Source organism: Lagenorhynchus albirostris, chromosome 20 (genome assembly GCF_949774975.1).
Source record: "Lagenorhynchus albirostris chromosome 20, mLagAlb1.1, whole genome shotgun sequence".
Taxonomy (NCBI): Eukaryota; Metazoa; Chordata; class Mammalia; order Artiodactyla; family Delphinidae; genus Lagenorhynchus; species Lagenorhynchus albirostris.
The window spans coordinates 46,119,115-46,141,471 of record NC_083114.1 but is presented as its reverse complement, the minus strand read 5'-3'; the positions used below and the strand labels follow the sequence as shown (position 1 = coordinate 46,141,471).

Below are 22,357 nucleotides of genomic sequence, written 5' to 3'. Positions count from 1 at the left end.
TTGCAATACATACTACTGAAAAATCATATTGTACATCTGTATAAGTAATATAATGTTATATGTCAATTATATTACAATAGAAAAGAAAGATTTATAGTCCTGGAATTAAAGCCTAAATTAGATGTCTAAGAATGTATATGATGACATTTATCTGATGAATTAAATCCAAATATAAAAGGAAGCTACATATGACATCAAACCCAAACACCTTAGCCTGGCTTTTCTCTCAACCTTTTTTTTTTCTGCGGTACGCGGGCCTCTCACTGTTGTGGCCTCTCCCGTTGCGGAGCACAGGCTCCGGATGCGCAGGCTCAGCAGCCATGGCTCACGGGCCCAGCCGCTCCACGGCATGTGGGATCTTCCCGGACCTGGGCACGAACCCGTGTCCCCTGTGTCGGCAGGCAGACTCTCAACCACTGCACCACCAGGGAAGCCCTCTCAACCACTTCTTTTTTTCCTTTTAATTGCATTATAATCTGAAGTTAAAATCTGAAAATAATAATTCACTTTTTATAGATATAACCTTTCTACATGGCACTTGCTATCACAGAACACCATTTCTAAAATCACCATCCCTTTCATCTGACTCTCTACCTTGAAGAAACATTCTTGCATTACCTACACTTGACTCTGGTCATTCTGCTACTTTGCCCATCCCAGTGGCAAGTAAATGTCTTTGGCTTACTGTCTGACCTCCCAGGCATAGGTTCTTCGAACGCAATTCCTTGGAATGGTGTGTCTATTCCTTGGAATTAGAGTGTTAATGCTGAAAGGGATTTCAAAGATGGTTTAGTTTAATTCTCTAATTTCACACTTGAAGAAACAGAGGCTCAGAAAAGATAAGGGGCTTGTCCAAAGTCACACAGCCAGTAGCAGAGTCTGGAAGAGAATACAGGCCACTTGATTCCCATAATTTAATGTACTTAATTCTACTCTAGCATTCCTGTTCTTCCATTTAAAAAAAAATACTTATTGTGGACCTAATGTTTTGCTAATTTTTGGAATACTAAGACGAATATGAATAATTTTATTAGACATTTCACTTATTTGTCTTATTTACTGACTGCCTCCACAAGTAGAATATATGTTCTATAAGGGAAGGGATTTGTGTCTGTGTCTATTCTGTTTACTACTGTATCACCACTGCCTGGCAAAGGGAAGGCATTAAATAAATATTTGCTGAATGAATAGGAGGTCGCTACTGTCCCTGGAACTCACAGTTTACATAATAGTCAAGGTGAGAAGACCACAATGTAGGAATACAGAGCCTCAGAGGCTGGGCTTTGTATAGAGTGAGTTTGCCAGAAAGAGAAAGGAAGAGCATTCCAACAAAAGAAGCTATATGATGTTGGAAGTTCCCTGGTGGCCTAGTGGTTAGGATTCTGGGCTTTCACTGCCGTGGCCCAGGTTCAATCCCTGGTCGGGAAACTGAGATCCTGCAAGCTGCATGGCACAGCCAAAAAAAAAAAAAAAGAAAAGAAAAAGAGAAAAGAAAAAAGAAACTATATGATGCCAAGAGAAAAGCAAGACAACCAAGATGGGCAGAACAGGAAGTGGGATGGCTGGAGGAGGGCAAGGTGAGAGTCTCAAAACATGCCTGAGAGATATTCAGGTTTACTGTGTATAAGCAGGGACTGTTGGAAATATGGCCTGAAGCCTGGGAGAAAAACTGCCACTGGATGTACACACTTGGTTGACACCATGAAAAAAGTGAGTCACCCAGCTCAGGAAACTATACTTAGGGGGTATTCTGAGTGTGACCAAACTGTTAAGCTGCATCCAGAATTTTCTTCCTAGGGTATCAAGTCCCACATATTACATGACAAACTTGCATCCACCTATTTGCCCATGCGCCTAGGACTCCCACTTGACTCATTCTGGACAACTGTTCATGTACAGTGGGTAATGGCAGTATTCTGGAATTTCAATTTTGATGTCCAGTTAGGGCTCTCTCTATTCTTCTCAACTTTTAAACACTTCTAAGTATAACTATTTACATTTTCACAGTTTTATGTTGAATAACAATAACTGATATGTGAAGTTTAACTACTCACCATTACTTCTTAGAGAAAAGGTGTGTGCTGTGTCTCCAAGTCTAATTATTTCACCAGTGGATTCTGCTTCATCTCCACCCCAAGAGGGGCCCAATGCCTCAGATGATGAGGAGCACCTGAAAGAGTTTCCTCACTTACTGATGGCCTGGCCTGACCACAAAGGGCCCTTTCTGTGAGGACCCCAAGAGCTGCTTCAAGCAGCCTGCCTATGGATGTTCAGATTCGTCATTGTTATGTGCAGAAAACAGGAGACTTTTCCTTCTGCTGCTTAACTGTTTTAACTGATACATGTATGGCGGGAAAAGCTGTGTATAAAGTGTCAAGGATTAAATGTATAGGTGAATATACATAGAGAACAATAAATACTGGTTACTTTAGAGGTGTGGAAGTGAAGGGAATCTAGGTAGGATATTAATTTTGTATTAAACATCCTTTTATTGTTGCACTTTTGTTATTTTTTTAATCTAATAATGAAAAATAAAGTCAAAAAATTTATTTCCTGATGGTCTCCTTTAAGACACGTTTTCTACAACATACTATATTTAAACAAGAAGGCTTTGCCTGTGCTTTTCAAACCATGACAAATTCTATAAAAAAACTGATAATTGGATACTTAAAGGAAAATCATAGCAGCATGTTCAACCTCTACTTAGCAGAAGTACAATCAAACCTGCAACAACATTACATTTTGCCTATGAAAACAGCAATTTTGTAACTCTGGTATTGGTCGATGATACCGGTTGATGAGGGTGCAGTAACCCCAGTACTTTTATACTGCTGGTGGGTATTTAAATAGTCACAGCCTTTTGGGAAAGTAATTTGGCAACTTTTAATAGCCTTATATCATTCATAATCTTCCACTCGGAATGTAGCTTAAATATATGAGTGGAAGCAGAGTAGAGAAAGAATAAACAGAAGTATGTATCACATAAAAAATAATAATATGAAAAACAAAGGAACAACTACCTCCACTTCAGAGGTGTGGTTTAGTAAATTATGATGCACCCATATGCATGATATGTTATACAGTGACTAAAAATGATTGTAAAGAGTTTATCAAGTTAGGAAAAGACTTGATGTGTTAAACTTTAAAATGCAGGAAACAAAATTATACAGACAATATAACTAAATCCCCAAAAGAAAAAAACAGTAAAGAAGGCTAAATTACAACAAAATGTTAACAAGCAGTTACTTAGTTCTGAATGATACAGTTCATCTTTTTTCTTTTTTTGCTTCTTTTTTATTCCTCTGTACTTTCCAAATTTTCAGCAAGGAACATGAACTACTTTGATGATTAAGGGAAATGTTTTAAATTAAGTAGGTGGCTAATGCTGAGAATTAAGTATTATATATAGCTCGAGGTTCTTAAAACTCCCTCAGGGAGGTTTAAAACATGAGAAGTTAGTAAATTTTCACATCAGCTTTGTTTTTTTGCTGCCATTCTGGTATATTGTGTGCAATTTTAATTCTTAGTAGAAGGAAAAGCATAACTTGTTTTGCTTAAATTCACAGACATTGAGTGCTACCTCTCAAAAGAAACTCTTTTCCATGATGATCTGGATTCTTTAGTACTTTCTCGCTCTTCCAAAGGGTCTCCTCGATGGGATTCTTTAGAACGCTGTCCAGTTTCACCTGTTTGGAACAGATAAAAACAATACCAAAAACCCAAGTTAATGCAACTGTTTCTCTACAGGGGATGGGTAGAGGTAAGGACAGTAAAATATCCTCAACCCCTTCCTGGTACACTGGGCTCTTGTGAAAGTGAAGTGAGAACCAAATCATTACTTGCAATGAGCACGCTAGTGTTGCTTTAAAAGCAGGGTCTACAGTTTTATTAGCAATGTTCTATTTTTTAAGCCAGGTGGTAGGTTCATTTAGTATTCTTTACCCCTCTCTATCTGTGAGTTAGAGATATCTGAGGCAAGGTGACTAGGATGTGGCTTCAGAAAAACATGACTATGTCAGCCTACCTCAAGCTCCAAGACAATCATGCCCTAGCCTAAGATAAGAGTGAGACCACATCAAGGTGTGGATGAAATTTTCCTTAAGACTATCAACCTTGGGACTTCCCTGGCGGTCTGGTGGTTAAGACTCTGTGCTTCCACTGTAGGGGCACGGGTTCAATCCCCGGTCGGGGAGCTAGGATCCCTCATGCCACACAGCACACCCAAAAAAACAAAAAAAGACTCTCAACCTATTTTCTACCCCAACATACTTAAGAAATACACTTTCACAGTGGCAGTAACTCACTAGGGAAGTGATTTCAGGAGGTATGTGGGTGAAACCTCTTACTTCAGATATACCCGTCTGGATATTCCCATCCCACTTCTAAAGATTTCCTGTTTCAACAACCACCTTCACTTTTTTCTGTTTCTATATTCACCAAGCAACATTTTAACAACATTAGTCAATATTCATTGTGTATTTACTCTGGGCTAGGCTCAATGCTAAATTACTTATGCATATCTATTAACCTTCACTACAATCATGAAAGAATTTCAGAAGAGAAAACTGAGGCTTAGATAGCTTCAGTCCTACAGTGAGGGATGAAACTTAGTGAGTCATACAGTAAGTGGCAGCATTAAGCCCGTAGTCTGCCTTCAAATCCCTTGATCTTCAGTGGTAAATGATAATGCTAACTCAGAAAAAACTGCTCTGTACCTGACCTGACTAGTGATAATACAGATTTATTTCCCATTATTAATTGTCATGTTGAAAATTCTGATCAGCTCTAGGTAATACTGCTATATAAACTTGGACCTGCAAAGGTGAGAATCAGACTTCAGAAAACATTCTCCAACTACCGTACTATCACATAGGGAGGGCCCATCTGAGCAAACTCCCTTCTAGCAGCACTAAGCTTATCATATCCTACTGACCTCCCCTGGGAAGATCCCCTGCTCAGCATTTCATTATTATCAGCCTCACATGTAAGTATCTCTCATTTCTGTCCTCCTCTCCATTCCCACTGCCTATCATTCCTCCCCTACACGCAATCAAGTACTACAACATAAAGACTGCTGTCGTTAGAACATTTCAAATTAATTACTCTTTTAGGTAGTTTTCTTCCCCTTACTCTTGCTGCTAAAATGACTAAAAAGCCACAGAGCATTGAAATAGCTACTGGTAGCCTTGAATTAGGTGAGTTTTTCCATGTCATTCACTCCCTCCGAATTCTCCTACGATGTTTTTACTGTATATATTTATGGCAGTCTCCCTGACTTGAGTATAGTTTTCTTTGAGAGCAATAAACATGGCATGCAGCTCTGAATCTTCCCAGAGTACCTAGGCTGATATTTAACATACATTAAACACTCAAAACTCAAGTTTTTTGAAATAAAAAAAAGAAATGTACAGTGTGGCGTGCCTTTCAATCTTTCCTTCTAGGCCTTATCTCTATATGCTTTTAAGTCTTTTTCAGCAACAAGGATAAAAGATAGAAAACTATCTCTAACTAAAGAATTTAAAATTAATTTCAGATGTTATATTCACAGCATAGGTCTCACCATCAACAATGTGAGAATTAGGAATGATAAGCCTGTCCCAATTTTTTGTCTTCATTTGTATTATAATTTATACTAATTGCTATTACTGCTAAAAACTTGTTTTGGATAACTTTACAATAGTAAACCCATTCTAATATGGGTCATATATTATTCACTGTGTATTAATACATACAATATTATTTACTGACCAATCTCAAACTGTTAAGACATAAAGTTCTTTGTTTTGTTTTTTTCCCCCAATGATAAATAACATTGCATGAAGACCTTCAAGCACCTTTCTTTTGTATTATTTTCTTAGGACAAATCCCTAGAAATGGGATTTATGGAACCAAAGATTATGAATAGCACTTATACATTAATAATCCAGTTTAAATAACCATGACACCTTTGGAAAATAATATAGCAATAATGATCTTTATCATTAAAAAAACATAATATCAAAATTTCATACAATAAACTGTTACGATGTGGAGAACTGAGTCACTTGACAAGTGAAATAAAAAATATTCACGCTGTCACAAACTGAAGTGTAGGCTGGAGACAGAAATGTACCAACCCTTCCTGCTGATGCCTCCCCAGTATCCAAATTTATAACAAAAATGGCAGTTCTGACATAGAACATTTTGGAGTAAGGAATTTCATGTAATAATAGGACAGTAAGCAATTTTAGTCAGATTTAGCTTTCTATTGTAGATTAGCTTTAAAGTAACTTATAAGCAATAACCAAGTTAACGAAAGACATGATGGTAGCCTAGGATAGAGGTTTCAACCACTTGGAACAATGAGAACTGAAATTTAATTTATAATTAAATTTATCAGATATAGTGTACTAGTGATTCTAATTCCTATGGAGAAAAATAGGCAAAAAGATAAAAGACAAAGAGACATAACACAGAATATAAATCAAACCAAATTTTTTTCTTAAACTTACTTTTCTCGTGAGATGTTTCACTGATGTGTTCTGTAAGATACTCCAGTAACCCATCAAATATTTCTAGGAGATTCTTAATAGATTCTTTATCTCCTTTCACTATATTTTCTCCTGAACACAGAATACAGAGCTATTAAAAAAAATTAACCAAGAAATTGAAAGCCTCATAATTTTGAAATGGATATACCACTGTGAAAATATTGTTCACGATACAAGGATTATAAATTAATCCAGGAGAAAAAATATTATAAATATTAAAAACATTAATTTCCTGATGCTTGATTATATCTGCAGAAAAAGGGGTAGTCTTGAATAGTATGGTTGATAATTCATTGGCATAGTCCTTCATTTATCAAGAAGCAAAATAAGTGGACTTCATCCTCTAAGTTTTATACTGAAGTATAAATAAAGCAACTAAGCTGAACTTTATTAGTTTGGTAAAAAAAATTGCAGGAGGGAACACTTTCAGATAGTGGTTTGTTCTGAAAACAATAGCAGTAGAGTAATATAAAACACACAAAATACTTGGGATACTCTCATCAGGAATTCCTAATTTTTAAAATTTGTTAACTCCTATTCACTTTGTATAGATTATGCCATTTTTTGATTAAAAACTGACCATGGGGCTTCCCTGGTGGCGCAGTGGTTGAGAGTCCGCCTGCCGATGCAGGGGACGCGGGTTCGTGCCCCGGTCTGGGAGGATCCCACAGGCTGTGGAGCGGCTGAGCCCGTGAGCCATGGCTGCTGGGCCTGCACGTCCGGAGCCTGTGCTCCGCAACGGGAGAGGCCACAGCAGTGAGAGGCCCGCGTACCGCAAAAAATAAAAAATAAATAAAACTGACCATGGGTCCCTGCATATAAAACCACTTTTAATCTCACCTCACCCCCAACCTCTCCAGCCTTACCTCCCACTATACCCGCTTTATACCTAAAACTAATCTTTAAACAGTCCCTAGCACAGTATCTGGCCTATAATAGATTTTTAATGTTAAGTTGAAATGTTAACAAAACATGGACTGGCAAAAGCATGGAAACTTGACATGTTTAATGTCACCTAAAATGGACTCCAATCAACATCAGGTATGGATGGAACTTAACTGCTGAGACACCTGGTTTGTCCTTTGGTAGATCAGAGCTGGCATGAATTCAAACAAGTATGGGAGAGGCAGAGTGGAAATTTGATATTTGAGATAATCTAGCCATTCATAACTTCAGTCATGATGCAAAACAAACCTAAACCAGAAATTTGATGTTTTACAACACTCTAGTAAAGATAATCAATGTTTGAGAGTTTTTTTGTTTAAAACAGCTGAACAGAAATCTTGTTTTTAAGCCCTATGTTTTCTGGCTTAACAAGATATACAAGCATACCCCAAGGACATACCCAAAACTTCTGGTTTCTAGGATGGGGAGCATACTCTGCCAACCCAGCAACTAAGACTGCCCGCCAGAATGCAGTGCTTCATGATGTAGGAGAAACTGCTTTATTTTTCTTTTCTTTAATGAATTTACTTATTTTTGGCTGTGTTGGGTCTTCATTGCTGCACACAGGCTTTCTCTAGTTGCAGCGAGCAGGGGCTACTCTTCGTTGTGGTGCACGGGCTTCTTATTGCGGTGGCTTCTCTTGTTGCAGAGCCCGGGCTCTAGGTGGGTGGGCTTCAGTAGTTGTGGTGCGCAGGCTTCAGTAGTTGTGGCTTGCAGGCTCTAGAGTGCAGGCTCAGTAGTTGTGGCACAAGGGCTTAGTTGCTCTGTGGCATGTGGGATCCTCCCGGACCAGGGCTCGAACCTGTGTCCCCTGCATCGGTAGGTGGATTCTTAACCACTGCGCCACCAGGGAAGTCCCGGAGAAACTGCTTTAAACAGCACAGAAGGAGTAAAAAGCTGCCTTGCAGTCTACTGGAGGAGGTAAGCAGTTTTGCAACTTTCCATGGGGATAGGGTGGGTATGAGTTGTCAGGGGCAGCTCTGCATCAAAAAGCTCTATAAGCAGACACAACCTTGGTGTACAGTATGTTTATTTAGTAAACACAAATACCAGAAATTACTCTACTCGGGTGATAAAGCCATTCCAAATTTCAAAAGAACAGGGAAATCCCAGGGTTATCCCTCAAAATGAATTTTCTCCAAACTAGTTTACCACACTCATTCACCTAGAACTGCACTAAAAAACTTAAGACAGAGTATTTTTGTAAAAATCTGTTCTTATTGATGTATCAAAATAAGAGATGTAAGTGACCTATCCTTATTAACATATACCTCTTTTAACGACTGTCAAAGAATAAAACAGTAAAAACCTTCGCTTAGTGACTTAAGTATAGTTTCAAGTCCCCAAGATTCCCTCTGTTCATTAGCTTGTAATAATTTACTGAACTAATCCTCATTTTCTATTTACCAAAAATAGGGATTTACAAATGTATTTGGTATGTCTGGCTTTTGAATACAACCATGTACACTTTTTTGGAAAAAGGCTGAAAAACAATTTACGGTTTTATTTATTTTGAACAGGTAATACATTCACATGGTTCAAAATTCAAAAAGTTCAGAAGGTATAAAATGAAAAGTCTCATCCCACCCTTGTCCTGCAGCCCTGTAGTTCCTGTCATTGGAGGTAATCAGTATTACAGGTTTTTTGCATATGCTTCTAGAGAGTCCTTTGGCATTCAATCAACTGTATATATTTTCTCCCCACCTTTGTTTTTACAAACAGTAGCATACTCTGCACATTAGCATTATAACCGCAACACATTTTCCTCATACAGTATATATTAGAGATCATTCCACTAATATGGAACGTTGTATACAGAGCATCATCAATCATCTTTCACAGCTGCAGAGTAGTTCCCTATATGGAGCTACAATAATTTATTTAACCTGTCCCTATTAATGGACATTCAGGTGTTTCTAATTCTTAGCAACTACAAACAAGCAGACTGAGAGCTTTAAAGTAACAACAACAAAACACACCTCAAACTACCAGCTAGGATTCTTGTATCTTAGACCTATCCCAAACTCAGTGTATGACTCCTGGAAAAGCTCGTAAGGATGGTTGTCTTAACTATACCAGTGAATTGTCTTGGCTCAGTCTTGCTGTTTGGTCTATTTCACAAGCTTACTCATTTGGTTAAACAATATCTAGAATCCTACAAAACAAATGATTTTAGTAAAACGCAAAATTATCTGATGGTTAAGTATATACCAACCTGTTATGTGAGACAAGCTGACCTGCAGATAATCCAAAGCCAATGAATCAATTACTGCTTGTACATTGTGAGCTTCATCCTCTTGACTCCTGGGAATAGCTATGAGGTCTGTGGGAAAAAAACTACATAATTTTGCATCTATGAGAGTCCAAGTTTTCATCTACCTGTCTCTGACCAGGCCTCTGAGCTCTGCCCAAACAGAGCAAGCTATAACATACAGATAAACAGAGCCTGAATTCCACAAAGCAGAATCTTTAGTGGCTGAATATTTGATTGAATATGGCTGAATATTTATTCAATCAACATATATATAAACATGCTTTATAGTAAGCACCGTGTTAAAGAAAGCTAAAAAGGTCCCTGAATTCAAGGAGATGCTAATACTCTAATAAGGGAGAAAATACAAGGGACACTTTAACCTATAGCCATAGGCAGGTGTGAAGGAGGGGTCTGTGTATGTCTTGTTAAAGCAGCCTATTGGGAATTACTGGTATAAAGGTTTGTAAGATCAGCATAATGCAGAAAGATTTTAACAACTTAAATTTGGAGTTTCTCCTCTGGTACTGAGGAAGATGAATGTCTTGGGGAAGGATGAAAAAAGTATTCTAAAAGACTGGTCTAATAACTACCTGCCTCTGAACCCTAAAGAGAGTTGAGACTAGTATCAAAGATACCAGCTGGAGGCCATGCCATTATTCCAGAAAGCAATGAGGGCACTGACTCATGGTAATGGAGGGAAGAGAGACTTCACAGAACTTTAGTGCTTAATGGTTATAAACTAGATAAAGATACAGAGGCAGCAGAGCAATCTATGGATAAGAACTCTGAGATATTTAACCAGGAACAAAGTGCAAACAACAATTCTTATCCGTAACATTGGTTAAATACCAGGATTCAACAAGTTTCCAAATTCCACTCGATTTTAGAACTATGAAGGTACATTTACAGAAAAGGTGTGACTTTCACAGGGCATTATGAATGATTAAATAGTTGATGACCAAGGCAGTTATTACAGGTGGGTCTCCTAAGGTATTCATTAAGGCAATGAATGCTATTATTTAGATAGAAATAAGATGTACGCAAAGAGAAAACTCAAGAATTTATATATATACTATAGGATCTAACTAGAAAACCCTAGAAACTTATGGCCTAATATACAGACACTATTACTCCCACTTTTAAGTACTCTTACCTGGTACCTTTTCTCCCAAAATAGACTGATAAAGAGCAATAAAAACATTAGCATCACAGTCTTCTAGTTCTCGAATCCTCAGGTGTATATGACATTGCAAAAGAAGATTATTGGCAATGGTTACCCACTCTGTTGGGAAAGGAAGGGAAAAGATCAGCCTTAACTAGTACTAGAAAAAATCATATACGTTCATTTAAACCCCCCTCGCCACAAAAACAGACACTGAATTCTATAGAAAATAAGGAATTTGTTAGAGAACTTCAAAGACCCTCCTAGTCATGATTTTTGAAAAGATGTATTTAATTTCTTGAGATGACTTCCAATTATTTCAATGTAGTCAAAACTATGATGCAAATCCAATTTTCACTGTTGCAACCTAAAATCTTAAGTTACTTACCATAGTCCCCATTTTACAAGCCATACGTAGGTCTTTTTATTTAAAACTCATTTACAAATAAACAGGAATATTATGTTTTATATAAGACAGATTGTGAATAATAATTTGAGGTTACTAGAAACTAATTAATGGCTGTTGCTTCAAATTCCCCACAGCATTAGTCATGTTTCTACCCAATTATCTTGTTCAAGGTGGAGCGTCTCTGATGCCAAACAGGTGGGGATTAACTTAGGCTGTTAATAACTAGAGTAATGACACCAACATTACTGCATCTGTTCTATTTTTAATTATATTTGATGTATATGAAAGAAAATTTGAGAAATACATAAAAACGTCTCTAAATCCAGAGCTAGCACATTACCAATACTGTCGAAGTTTCCTGTGTATCACCCCTTTATTGTTGGGATTAGCAAAATTATTTCAAGGGTTTCTCGACCAAAGGTAATTTAGCAAGCTTAAAACACTTATTCCCTCAAATAACTGGCGAGTAAGGGGGAAATTCTTTTCTGTATGCGTCATCTTCAGTATGTCTAGAAATAAATGTATGTGTAAGAGTGACTTCAAGGCACATTATCTCCCTCTCACCATGCCCATTACTCACAGCTGACCAAAGAATGACAACTGGTTTGAACGCCGTCTTGGAGAAAAGAATGAAAGCGTCCTAAACAACCAAATCAATTCGCTTTACAAAAGCGGCGCTGGATAAAGCCGGTTAACTCTAGAAAGCACTGAAGAGAAAAGTCCACCACTATTCTACTTTGGGAGGAGCATCAACAGATATTTACAGTGCCAGTCCTCAAAAGTTCAAACAGATGCAGATATGGACTCAGTCCCCACAATGCAAGAGCAGAGGGCACATTCCCCAGAGAAATAGCTGTCCGGGGATGGCTTTCTGACAGCCCGTTTTGCAGCCAGGATGCGGGCGTGCTGCGGACCTCGCCGCAGGGCCCTTCTCTCCCCCCGCCCCTAAATCAGGCTCGACCGCTTCAAAGGAGCCGGGGAGCGGGGCTGACAGACCCTATCCCGAAAACCCGCCGACTACGACGGGGTGTTTGTCACGAACCCCACCGGCAGCCCAGACCTGCCCGAGGCCTCAAGATAAGATGGGCAGGGGCGTTCGGGGACTTCGACTGTACGGCTTCAGTCCACACACAACCGGGTCTCAAGGCCGAGACTCACCAGCCTCTGAGCCAGCCATGTCGCGGAGGCAGGTCGCCGCCGGACTCCCAGCCGGGCGCGCGCAGGACGGTGTCCTATGAGGGCCTCACGGCGCAAACCCCGTTGTGACAGAAGGGAGAATCTAACGAAAGTGCCGCGAAGGAGGGGTGGAAGAGGGAGGGACGTTAAAACGGCTTCTCGCTGCTGATTGGTCACCAAGGGAGCACTTCCTTTCGCAGCACGTGCCGAGGCGGCGGTTTGCGGGCTCTAGAAACTATTCTCCACCGGCCAGTTCCCGCTAAGAGGTTCTCTGGTGGGTGGGTTTGACAGCCCAGGTCACCCAGCAGTCCAGGCCGATCTCCCGGGGCCATTAGCACAGCACTTCCGGTGAGCTATTCCGTCTTGTACTCCTCCGCCAAAGCCAACTGGGGAAGTAGTGCGGCCCGCTCACCCGGTGGGAGGGGGCAGCCACGTGACAAAGTCAGGCTCCGCCTTACCGCCTTGGTTGGTTATGGGCGTGAAGGCTCTCTGGAGACGTAAACATCTCCAAGTGGACAGAGTGGGTTAGCCTGGCCTGGCCATTTTATTGTTTGGGCTGTACCGGGAAAAGGGCGCGGTAGCTTCCTTGAAGTGTGAAAGACGAGAAAAAGGTGAAGTCAAAAGAGTGCAAGCTGAGGCATCCCAGTGGTGGGTGGCCGGGTGGGTCCACCCTTGTAAGGGGCGAAAAACGGGCGACGCTGAGGGAGGGGCCGCGGGGGGAGGGGCGATAACATGGCGGATTCCGGAACGCCGGCTGGCGTTGCGGCCTCTGCGCAGGGGCGGAGTGATTAGGTCATAGAGCGGCTCCCAGCATACTCTGCGGCGGAGGAGGCGGTCCAGGCTATAAAACCGGCTGCCGGGACGCCGCCGGCACCTCATTCATTTCCACCGGTCTTTTGTCGATAGCACCGGTTCTTGTCATCGCCGTCCGTCCGCCTCTGCCGCCCCCGCAAGGCTTTGCTGTCGCCACCTCCAGCGACTTGCCGCGCTCGATTCTCTCCGCTTCGCTTCCCGCCAACCGCAACCATTGACGCCATGTCGGGTTATTCGAGTGACCGAGACCGCGGCCGGGATCGAGGGTGAGTGTGGGAACCGACCTGTCAGGCCCGGCGGGTGGGGGATGGGAGGCCGATGAGGGTTGCGGGGGGCGGGGTGGCGGTGGAAACTCGCCTTCTTCAGCCTATCCTTGGGCCTTCTCCATTGAAGAAGGTTTGCGCCATTTTGATATTTGTCCAAAACTGGGAGTTTCCTGTTAACGATTTTCAAGAACGCCTTTTGTGTGGGAGGGGGGCATCGCGGCCTCGATGATTTAGCAGCTGTTGGGAGAATTTCGAGGATCGTATTTTTAGGGAAGGAAAGCGCAGTGCTTCGAGGCAAAGTCGCCGCTCTTAGGTGCAACCTTTCGGGAGGAGTTTTAGGGGCCTCAGGGATTCTGGGGGTGCCGAGGGGGCCGCCTCCGAAGCCGTTAATGCGGCGAGGGCAGGAGGTATCTCGGGAGTCGGCCATGTGGCTGAGCCGTGGGTAGAAAATGCCGGCGGCGGACATGGCGGCGGCGCCTTTGTTACCCCGCCCGGCGGAGGAGCTCAAAATGGCAGCGTCGAGAAAATGTGGCGCAGAGAGAAATGCGAGACAAAGGGGGAAGCGCCGCCCCAGCGGGAACGCCGCCCGGCCGACTCCGCCCGGGTCGGGACTCCTCCCCCGGTAGTCTCCAGCTCCTCCTCCTCTTTTTCTTTGCGTTATATAATTTCGCTTTCTCGGTCGGGAGTCCTTCTGCGGGATCCCCCCAACTCGATTGGCTTGCGTGACTGTTTCCGAGACCACCTTCCTTGTTCTGCTTTCATTGCCTGTGTTGTTCCGTTATCCATTAAAACCGAAGCTCTGTTGCTTGAGGATGGCTGGTAAATAGCGTCATTATTAAGCTGCTTTCTTCTTTCTTTATTGTCGTTCTTAGACATTTAATTTTTAATCTTGTGGAAAAGATTAGTAGCCACCAGCTGTTGTCTATCCTTGTAATCGGAACTCGTGTTCGGGCAGCCAGTTTCCGACCTGGTAAATCCCGGGCTGTTGATTTGGCTTCAGTGGTGTGGACTTCGCAAAACGCGAAATGAGGGAGATGCGGTGCTTATTGTGGCTTTTGAAAGAATGACCAATCGCTAAGGACAACTGGGTCTTCCATCTCCAATCTTTTATTGATCTTTAGCATATGCTTACGGATGGTAAGTAAGTCTGTATGTGTTTGAAAATGTAACTTTTTTTTTTTAATTTTAGGTTTGGTGCCCCTCGATTTGGAGGAAGTAGGGCAGGGCCCTTATCTGGAAAGAAGTTTGGAAACCCTGGGGAGAAACTGGTTAAAAAGAAGTGGAATCTTGATGAGCTGCCCAAATTTGAGAAGAATTTTTATCAGGAACACCCTGATTTGGCTAGGCGTACAGCAGTGAGTAATTTCATGTGGCTTCTTCAGGCTATAACTCATTAACTTTTCAGTGAATCAAAATCTGACTAGAAATTTCTCACAAATTTTGGGAAACTCATGTTTTCCAAGTAAGTAGTTGGGGAAGAGGTGTTACTCGCTTTTGGAGATATGAGACGTTGACTTTTACGTGGAAGAGTTGAGTGTAACGTAATAGGTGGTTCTTGTACTACATGCAGTTTTCTGTATGGATCCAAATTTTTGAAGGTCATCTTAAAGTAGATAATTATAAATCAGGGCCTTATTTTTAGTTAGTGGGAGTTATAAGACTTCACTGGATTATTATGATTTGTTTTGTAGCAAGAGGTAGAGACATACAGAAGAAGCAAGGAAATTACAGTCAGAGGTCACAACTGTCCAAAGCCAGTCCTGAATTTTTATGAAGCAAACTTCCCTGGTAAGTGCTAGTTTTCCTCACTGTGTTTCTTTTTAATTTTTTTTTTCTTGGCATTACTGATTTTTAATTGCTGTCAATAATTACAGCAAACGTCATGGATGTGATTGCAAGGCAGAACTTTACTGAACCCACAGCTATTCAAGCTCAGGGATGGCCAGTTGCTCTAAGTGGATTGGATATGGTTGGGGTAGCACAAACTGGATCTGGGAAGACGTTGTCTGTAAGTTTGGGAGAACTTTTGAGTTATGTGACATGTGCTAGAGAAAATTGGTTGGGAATTAAAAGAAACTAGAAGTATTTGAATATAACTTCTGTTGTTTGCTTTTTCCCTGAACAGTATTTGCTGCCTGCCATTGTCCACATCAATCATCAGCCATTTCTAGAGAGAGGTGATGGGCCTATTGTAAGTTTACATATATATTCTATCAGTTTTTGGTTAGAAGTATAGAAATTTGTGGAATGTATAGCAAAAGTCAATTTGTGCTGGTTTTATATAGAGATATTAGTGATCTTATCCAATTAACCTAGAGACAAAGTTGCTTTGGGTATTGACAGAGTAAGTCATCTGCCAGTGTGTAACACTAGTAAGTTGTCACTCTAAAACTAGAATCCAGGACTCTGCTAAAGGTGTTCCACTTTTTCTTTCATAGTGCTTGGTGCTGGCACCAACTCGGGAACTGGCCCAACAGGTACAGCAAGTAGCTGCTGAATACTGTAGAGCATGTCGCTTGAAGTCCACTTGTATTTATGGTGGTGCTCCCAAGGGACCACAGATACGTGATTTGGAGAGAGGTATGTAACAAGGTTTTTATTTGTCACTGGTGGTGCTGAAAGTTTTAAATGTCATGGCTGCATTTGTGTGTTTAATTGAAGGTGTGGAAATCTGTATTGCAACACCTGGAAGACTGATTGACTTTTTAGAATGTGGGAAAACCAATTTAAGAAGAACCACTTACCTTGTCCTTGATGAAGCAGATAGAATGCTTGACATGGGATTCGAACCCCAAATAAGGAAGATTGTGGATCAGATAAGAGTAAGTGCCCTTCAAATGTGTACTCTTCAAATTTAGCTCTAAATCCATTCTTAGAATACAATGCTTTTTTTAAATCCAAAAATCTTTAGCCTGATAGGCAAACCCTAATGTGGAGTGCTACTTGGCCAAAAGAAGTAAGACAGCTTGCTGAAGATTTCTTGAAAGACTATATTCATATAAACATTGGTGCACTAGAACTGAGTGCAAATCACAACATTCTTCAGATTGTGGATGTGTGTCATGACGTAGAAAAGGATGAAAAGTAAGTTTGACTATATTGTTTCAAATGTTCTCTTAAAAGTGACTTTCAGTTGGGTGGAATCTGAATGTTAACTTGAAATTAGTCTGTCAGTCACTCTGAAAATTGTTTTGCTTCCTTCATTCAGGTACTCGTTGGCTATCACCGTTTTAGTATAGCGCTCTTATAGTAAAAAGACTTGTGTGGTGTATTTAAGGACCTAAGGTAGAACTATTTGAAAGGTTAAGCAGGTGTTTTCTTTTTAATTTGTAGCCATGTAGATTAAAGTTAGTGTTTTGCTCATCATAACTGTGGACTTCTTTTAGAATTCACAATTTTTTGTTTCCTTCAAGGCTTATTCGTTTAATGGAAGAGATCATGAGTGAGAAGGAGAATAAAACCATTGTTTTCGTTGAAACCAAAAGAAGATGTGATGAACTCACTAGAAAAATGAGGAGAGATGGGTATGTGGACTCCTTCCATTGAAGCAGATATTTATTAGAGCTGAGTGTAGGGGAAGGGCAAACTTTAATCAGTGGTAGATTTGCGTTTCAAAGGTAGGAATAATCTGGTAGTATAGGTAAGACTGTATATACATTATTTCAGGCAAAATTAAAAGGGTCTGTGACCAAAAATGGTTTATCACTTGATTAAAATCTATGAGGTTTTAAATGAGACTACTAACGTAACTTTCCTTTAATTTAGGTGGCCTGCCATGGGTATCCATGGCGACAAGAGTCAACAGGAACGTGACTGGGTTCTAAATGGTAAGTATTTCAAGTGAAGTCCCCCCGCCCCAAAAAAAAACCTACAATTTCCATTCACGTCAGTAATTATATATGTGCCTTTTTTTGTTTGTTTTTTCCAGAATTCAAACATGGAAAGGCTCCTATTCTGATTGCTACAGATGTGGCCTCCAGAGGGCTAGGTTAGTACAAACTCGAATTCATGGCTTGGTTTCTCAGAAGATCTCCATATAATTTTTTTAAAGAAAGTTTATTGCTTTCTTTAACCTCTGCATTTTTTCTAAGTTTTTTTCATATAAAGGTGCAGTCTTTGTGGCAAGGCCTAGGCATGACAATCGGAGGACTCGAGGGGGATGGAGGACTAGTGATCGGCTGGCTGCTTCCAGTCGATTAGAGAGGTGAAAAGCTGAAAGTGTGCCAGTAATCTTCAAAAGGCAGAACATACCACCTCTGCCCCGTAAACTGTTCTCTCCGGGGGAAAAAAATGGAAGTTATCCTCACAGTTCACTGCCGTGGTATTTATTCTGTCCCATGCTTTGCATGATTGCCATGGTACAGCATTGTTTCAAACTGTTTATTGTGATCTGTGGGTCTTTGAGTTTCAGTGAGTTTGCTGAAATGTCGAAGAAATATTTCCAAACTTCAATGTTCAATGAAATTTTTGTTCAAGTTTGAAATGGAGAGAGCAGCTTTAAAAGGTACTAAGCCTTTTACAAATTGGTGAGTACTGGCACATAAAATCTAGAGCAGGAGCAACTTCTCACACTTAGTCAGTGGGAAAAGAAAGCAGTGCTTTGAAAGTTCCTCCCTCACCTGCACAGTAGTCGTCATGTCGAGACCTGCCAGAGAGAGACACATTCTCAAGTGAATCCTGGCTTCTTGGAAGCGCTTGCCTAGACGAGACACAGTGCATAAAAACAACTTTTGGGGGACAGGTATGTTTTTCTTGCAGCTGCGGTTGTAAGGTCTTGGCAAGACAAGCAGTGTGGCCAGAATTTTGAACTTCTGATAAGTGTGTAATGCAAAGGACCGTGTATATTTTTGTTGAAAGGTCCTCAAAACGAGAGCACATGAGGAGGTTGCTGTGAACCTTTAATAGTGGCCCTACTGCGCAGAAGCATTCAGATGTCACTTGATGATCTGTAAGGGGATTGTTAATTTGGGAATGTGTTAGGGAATACACACGTCCTTTTGACAGGCTCCATCATTGGGTGGGTAATGAGGCATAAGGATGACGTGTGCTTTTTCTTTTTTTCTCCCCCCTCCCCCCTCCCACCCAACCTCAATGGTATTCCTACAGGGAATGGATAACCATTTTAACTGTATTTTTTGCAGCCCATACCTTCTTGGGAATACAATTGTCTAACTTTTTATTTTTGGTCTGGCTGTTGTGGTGTGCAAAACTCCGTACATTGCTATTTTGCCACACTGCAACACCTTACAGATGTGGAAGATGTGAAATTTGTCATCAATTATGACTACCCTAACTCCTCAGAGGATTATATTCATCGAATTGGAAGAACTGCTCGCAGTACCAAAACAGGCACAGCATACACTTTCTTTACACCTAATAACATAAAGCAAGTGAGCGACCTTATCTCTGTGCTTCGTGAAGCTAATCAAGCAATTAATCCCAAATTGCTTCAGTTGGTCGAAGACAGAGGTTCAGGTAAGACCAACCTTTGATAAGAAATGTCGGTGGTTTGGGGTCACCTAATTGCCTACAAATCAGTTTTAAATGGTATTGGCGGGTGAGTAAAATCTTCAGTGAAGAATGGAGTGGAAAAAATACTTAACGAATAGACCTAATTCTTTTGTTAGTAATGATTTATGCCATGGAAATAATCAAGTCTGCAATTTTTTTCTTGACAGGTCGTTCCAGGGGTAGAGGAGGCATGAAGGATGACCGTCGGGACAGATACTCTGCGGGCAAAAGGGGTGGATTTAATACATTTAGAGACAGGGAAAATTATGACCGAGGTTATTCTAGTCTGCTTAAGAGAGATTTTGGGGCAAAAACTCAAAATGGTGTTTACAGTGCTGCAAATTACACCAATGGGAGCTTTGGAAGTAATTTTGTGTCTGCTGGTATACAGACCAGTTTTAGGACTGGTAATCCAACAGGGACTTACCAGAATGGTTATGATAGCACTCAGCAATATGGAAGTAATGTTGCAAATATGCACAATGGTATGAACCAACAGGCATATGCATATCCTGCTACTGCAGCTGCGCCTATGATTGGTTATCCAATGCCAACAGGATATTCTCAATAAGACTTTAGAAGTATATGTAAATGTCTGTTTTTCATAATTGCTCTTTATATCGTGTGTTATCAGACAAGATAGTTATTTAAGAAACATGGGAAATGCAGAAATGACTGCAGTGCAGCAGTAATTATGGTGCACTTTTTCGCTATTTAAGTTGGATATTTCTCTACATTCCTGAAACAATTTTTAGGTTTTTTTTGTACTAGAAAATGCAGGCAGTGTTTTCACAAAAGTAAATGTACAGTGATTTGAAATAAAATAAATGAAGGCAATGCATGGCCTTCCAATAAAAAATATTTGAAGACTGAATTAAGTGGAAATGGTACTTTATTTTACATATATAATGTCATGTAAAACTTGGCTTAGATGGTCTTTTTTTAATCATAAAAACTTAAATTGAGTGCTCCTTTCTATAGTTTCGTTTTGGGAAGTGGGAAGATCAGAAGGCCCTTCTTCCTGTGATCTATTCCTATTTTAAGGATTAAAATGCGATTGATTTAGGTTGATTAACAATTCTAGGCTAGATTGCATAAAAGCTCTCTACTTCTCAACATCAGGTGAGTCATTTAATAGTTTCTTAGCAGAGTGGTGAAATGAGATACTAAAACATACAGGAAATAACTATAGCCCCACCCTCAGACTGCTTAGTGTGAGAACACAGATGACTTTTGTTCCTTTTGCAAAATTTATAATTAGAGAACTCTCCAAATAACTTATTTTTGAAGAGATTATATTTGTGCTCCTGGCCATGTTATGAATTAACTGAAATACTGAACGAAGCTGAAAAGACTACACCCTTAAAAAGATGGTTGGCCAAGAGCTAAGTTTGAATTTGTTTTCAGTGTTAGTGTAGGTAGTATAGAGAGAGGCTCGTTTCACAGGCTTCCTGGGACTCTTAACTGTAGTCACACTGGGAGTCATGAATGTCTAGTAATTCAGGGAACTCAAAATGTAAGGTGTATTTATGTTCAAATGAACATTAGGAAAATCCTCGAAATTAACGGTTAACCTAGAGGAAAGCCATGTTACCAAAAGCACGGAGACTACGATATAGGTCCTTCTGTTAGGGTCAACGTGGGTTTATTGCTAAAAAGATCCAGTGGGTAGCTTTCGGTTTAACTTTGGCTCACCAACCTTAATACTTCCTTTCAGTGATGGCTAGAAGAAAGACCTGAATGTCTTCCCAGCAGCTCTGGTGTGTGTTTTTTGCAAGAAGAGAAAAGGTCTTTATGAGACTGCATTTAAATACTGATTATTAAAGTGAGGCTTTAATTGGTGTTAATGCCTTATGTCTAAAATGTAAGACTGAACTAGAATTTTCCTGGGGCAGGATAACGAGTGGTATTTTTAGGACTAATACATTGAAAACTGGTTCAGGCTCTAGTAATTGAACAGTTTTCAATAGCATGATTAGTCAAATTCATTATGACTTTTAACTTACAAGAAGCTTTTGGGGTAGGTTGGAGTATTTATTACATTTTCTGTTCAGTGTCTAACGTGGGCCTTTTATTTTGTAAACACTTAAATGATTGTGGGGCTGTGGAAAATATTTAACTCTTTACCTTTTGAAGTAAGTTTTAAAAGACAGTCCACTTTTTAGCATGTGTGTTGTGTCCAGCCTGTGGTTGTCTTAACTAATAAATGTGATTTTTCTCCCCGTTCTCTCTTTTATTTATTTGCGTTTAGGCCTCTCGTGTGTTTCCGGGGTGTGGAAAACACACATAAATGTTACCCAGCTTCGCAGTTAATATAATTGCTTTCCAGCAATACCGTTTTACTAGCATCTTTTTTTAAACAAATTTTCACATGTTCTGTATGGAATGATTTTTTGAATGTGTCCAACACCACCTTAAATGTGATGAATTTTAACTTCCTATATTCTGTTCATTGCTAAGCTGCTACCCTTTACATAAACTGTCTCTTCCAACTGTTAAAATGGAGCTGTAAAGCCAGAAGTCTGCTCCGTAGTCCTGGATCTCCGTTTTAAGCAGGTTTTCTCAAGTTACTTTTGAAGGGCCTTTTAGAAGGGTACTCTGGTAGAACAACTCTGTACACGGGTGGTTCGTTGTCAGAGTGCTTCCACGTTAACCTGGAGAGTTTAAATATTGCTGGGCCCTTTTCAGCAGCTTGTTTTTTAAGCAACGTTTCCAGGTGATGCAGGTGCTGCTGGCCCAGGGCATCCCTTTTAACACCAATATGTAAAGGGACTATACTCCTTCCCCGTCACAACCTCAACGGGCACTCCCAGGAGAGGGCAGGCAGGACAGCATTTTACTAGAGATGAACGCAAGGCGTGGGTCTCTAAACTACCATTAAGGAGTACAATTGTAAAGAGGGGAACCAGGATTTATTTTTGTGAACCCTTAAGGCTGAGAAGGTGTACTTAAATGGTAGTTTGTAGAATACCGAAGTTTTACCTTTTTTTTGGCGGTACGCGGGCCTCTCACTGTTGTGGCCTCTCCCGTTGCGGAGCACAGGCTCCGGACGCGCAGGCTCAGCGGCCATGGCTCACGGGCCTAGCCGCTTCGAGGCATGTGGGCTCTTCCCGGACCGGGGCACGAACCCGTGTCCCCTGCATCGGCAGGCGGACTCTCAACCACTGCGTCACCAGGGAAGGCCACCGAAATAGTCTTGTCTCATTTGCGAAAAAAAAACGGGAAGGTAAAGCTGACTCAATAGTGGCAACAGCGGGATAGTGAAAAGTAGATGGGAATGATCTTTATCGG

General features: G+C 40.7%; 2 protein-coding genes across 10 annotated transcripts in view; one reads left to right on the top strand and one right to left on the bottom strand.

Moving 5' to 3' along the window:
• The window catches only part of CEP95 (centrosomal protein 95), a 59,401-nt gene extending 46,535 nt beyond the window's left edge, over positions 1-12,866 (bottom strand). For 2 of the 7 annotated variants that reach the window (XM_060134994.1, XM_060134995.1), the window contains exons 1-6: positions 12,459-12,866; positions 10,883-11,011; positions 9,691-9,798; positions 6,492-6,602; positions 3,581-3,686; positions 2,055-2,170 (exon numbers count right to left, since the gene is read on the bottom strand). In XM_060134994.1, coding sequence (XP_059990977.1) covers positions 2,055-2,170; positions 3,581-3,686; positions 6,492-6,602; positions 9,691-9,798; positions 10,883-11,011; positions 12,459-12,477 — 589 coding nt within the window. In that variant the 5' untranslated portion in view covers positions 12,478-12,866. Of the gene's footprint in view, positions 1-2,054; positions 2,171-3,580; positions 3,687-6,491; positions 6,622-9,690; positions 9,813-10,882; positions 11,012-12,458 lie in introns of those variants that run through there. The other 5 variants (XM_060134996.1, XM_060134997.1, XM_060134998.1 and 2 more) reach the window with 4 other exon arrangements.
• DDX5 (DEAD-box helicase 5) lies at positions 12,807-19,940 on the top strand. Of its 3 annotated transcripts, none has more exons than XM_060135002.1 (14): positions 12,807-12,824; positions 13,383-13,555; positions 14,745-14,910; positions 15,247-15,343; positions 15,430-15,563; positions 15,681-15,746; positions 15,994-16,135; positions 16,217-16,377; positions 16,467-16,639; positions 16,969-17,079; positions 17,321-17,382; positions 17,484-17,543; positions 18,806-19,030; positions 19,234-19,940. In XM_060135002.1, the coding sequence occupies exons 2-14, from the start codon at positions 13,512-13,514 to the stop codon at positions 19,635-19,637; spliced, it is 1,845 nt and encodes a 614-aa protein (XP_059990985.1). In that variant the 5' UTR covers positions 12,807-12,824; positions 13,383-13,511; the 3' UTR covers positions 19,638-19,940. The 3 variants fall into 3 exon arrangements, with proteins under 3 accessions (XP_059990985.1, XP_059990986.1, XP_059990987.1); XM_060135003.1 differs by lacking the exon at positions 12,807-12,824 and adding an exon at positions 13,066-13,087; XM_060135004.1 differs by lacking the exons at positions 12,807-12,824; positions 18,806-19,030 and having other exon boundaries at positions 13,338-13,555.
• The last annotated feature ends 2,417 nt before the right edge of the window (positions 19,941-22,357 follow it).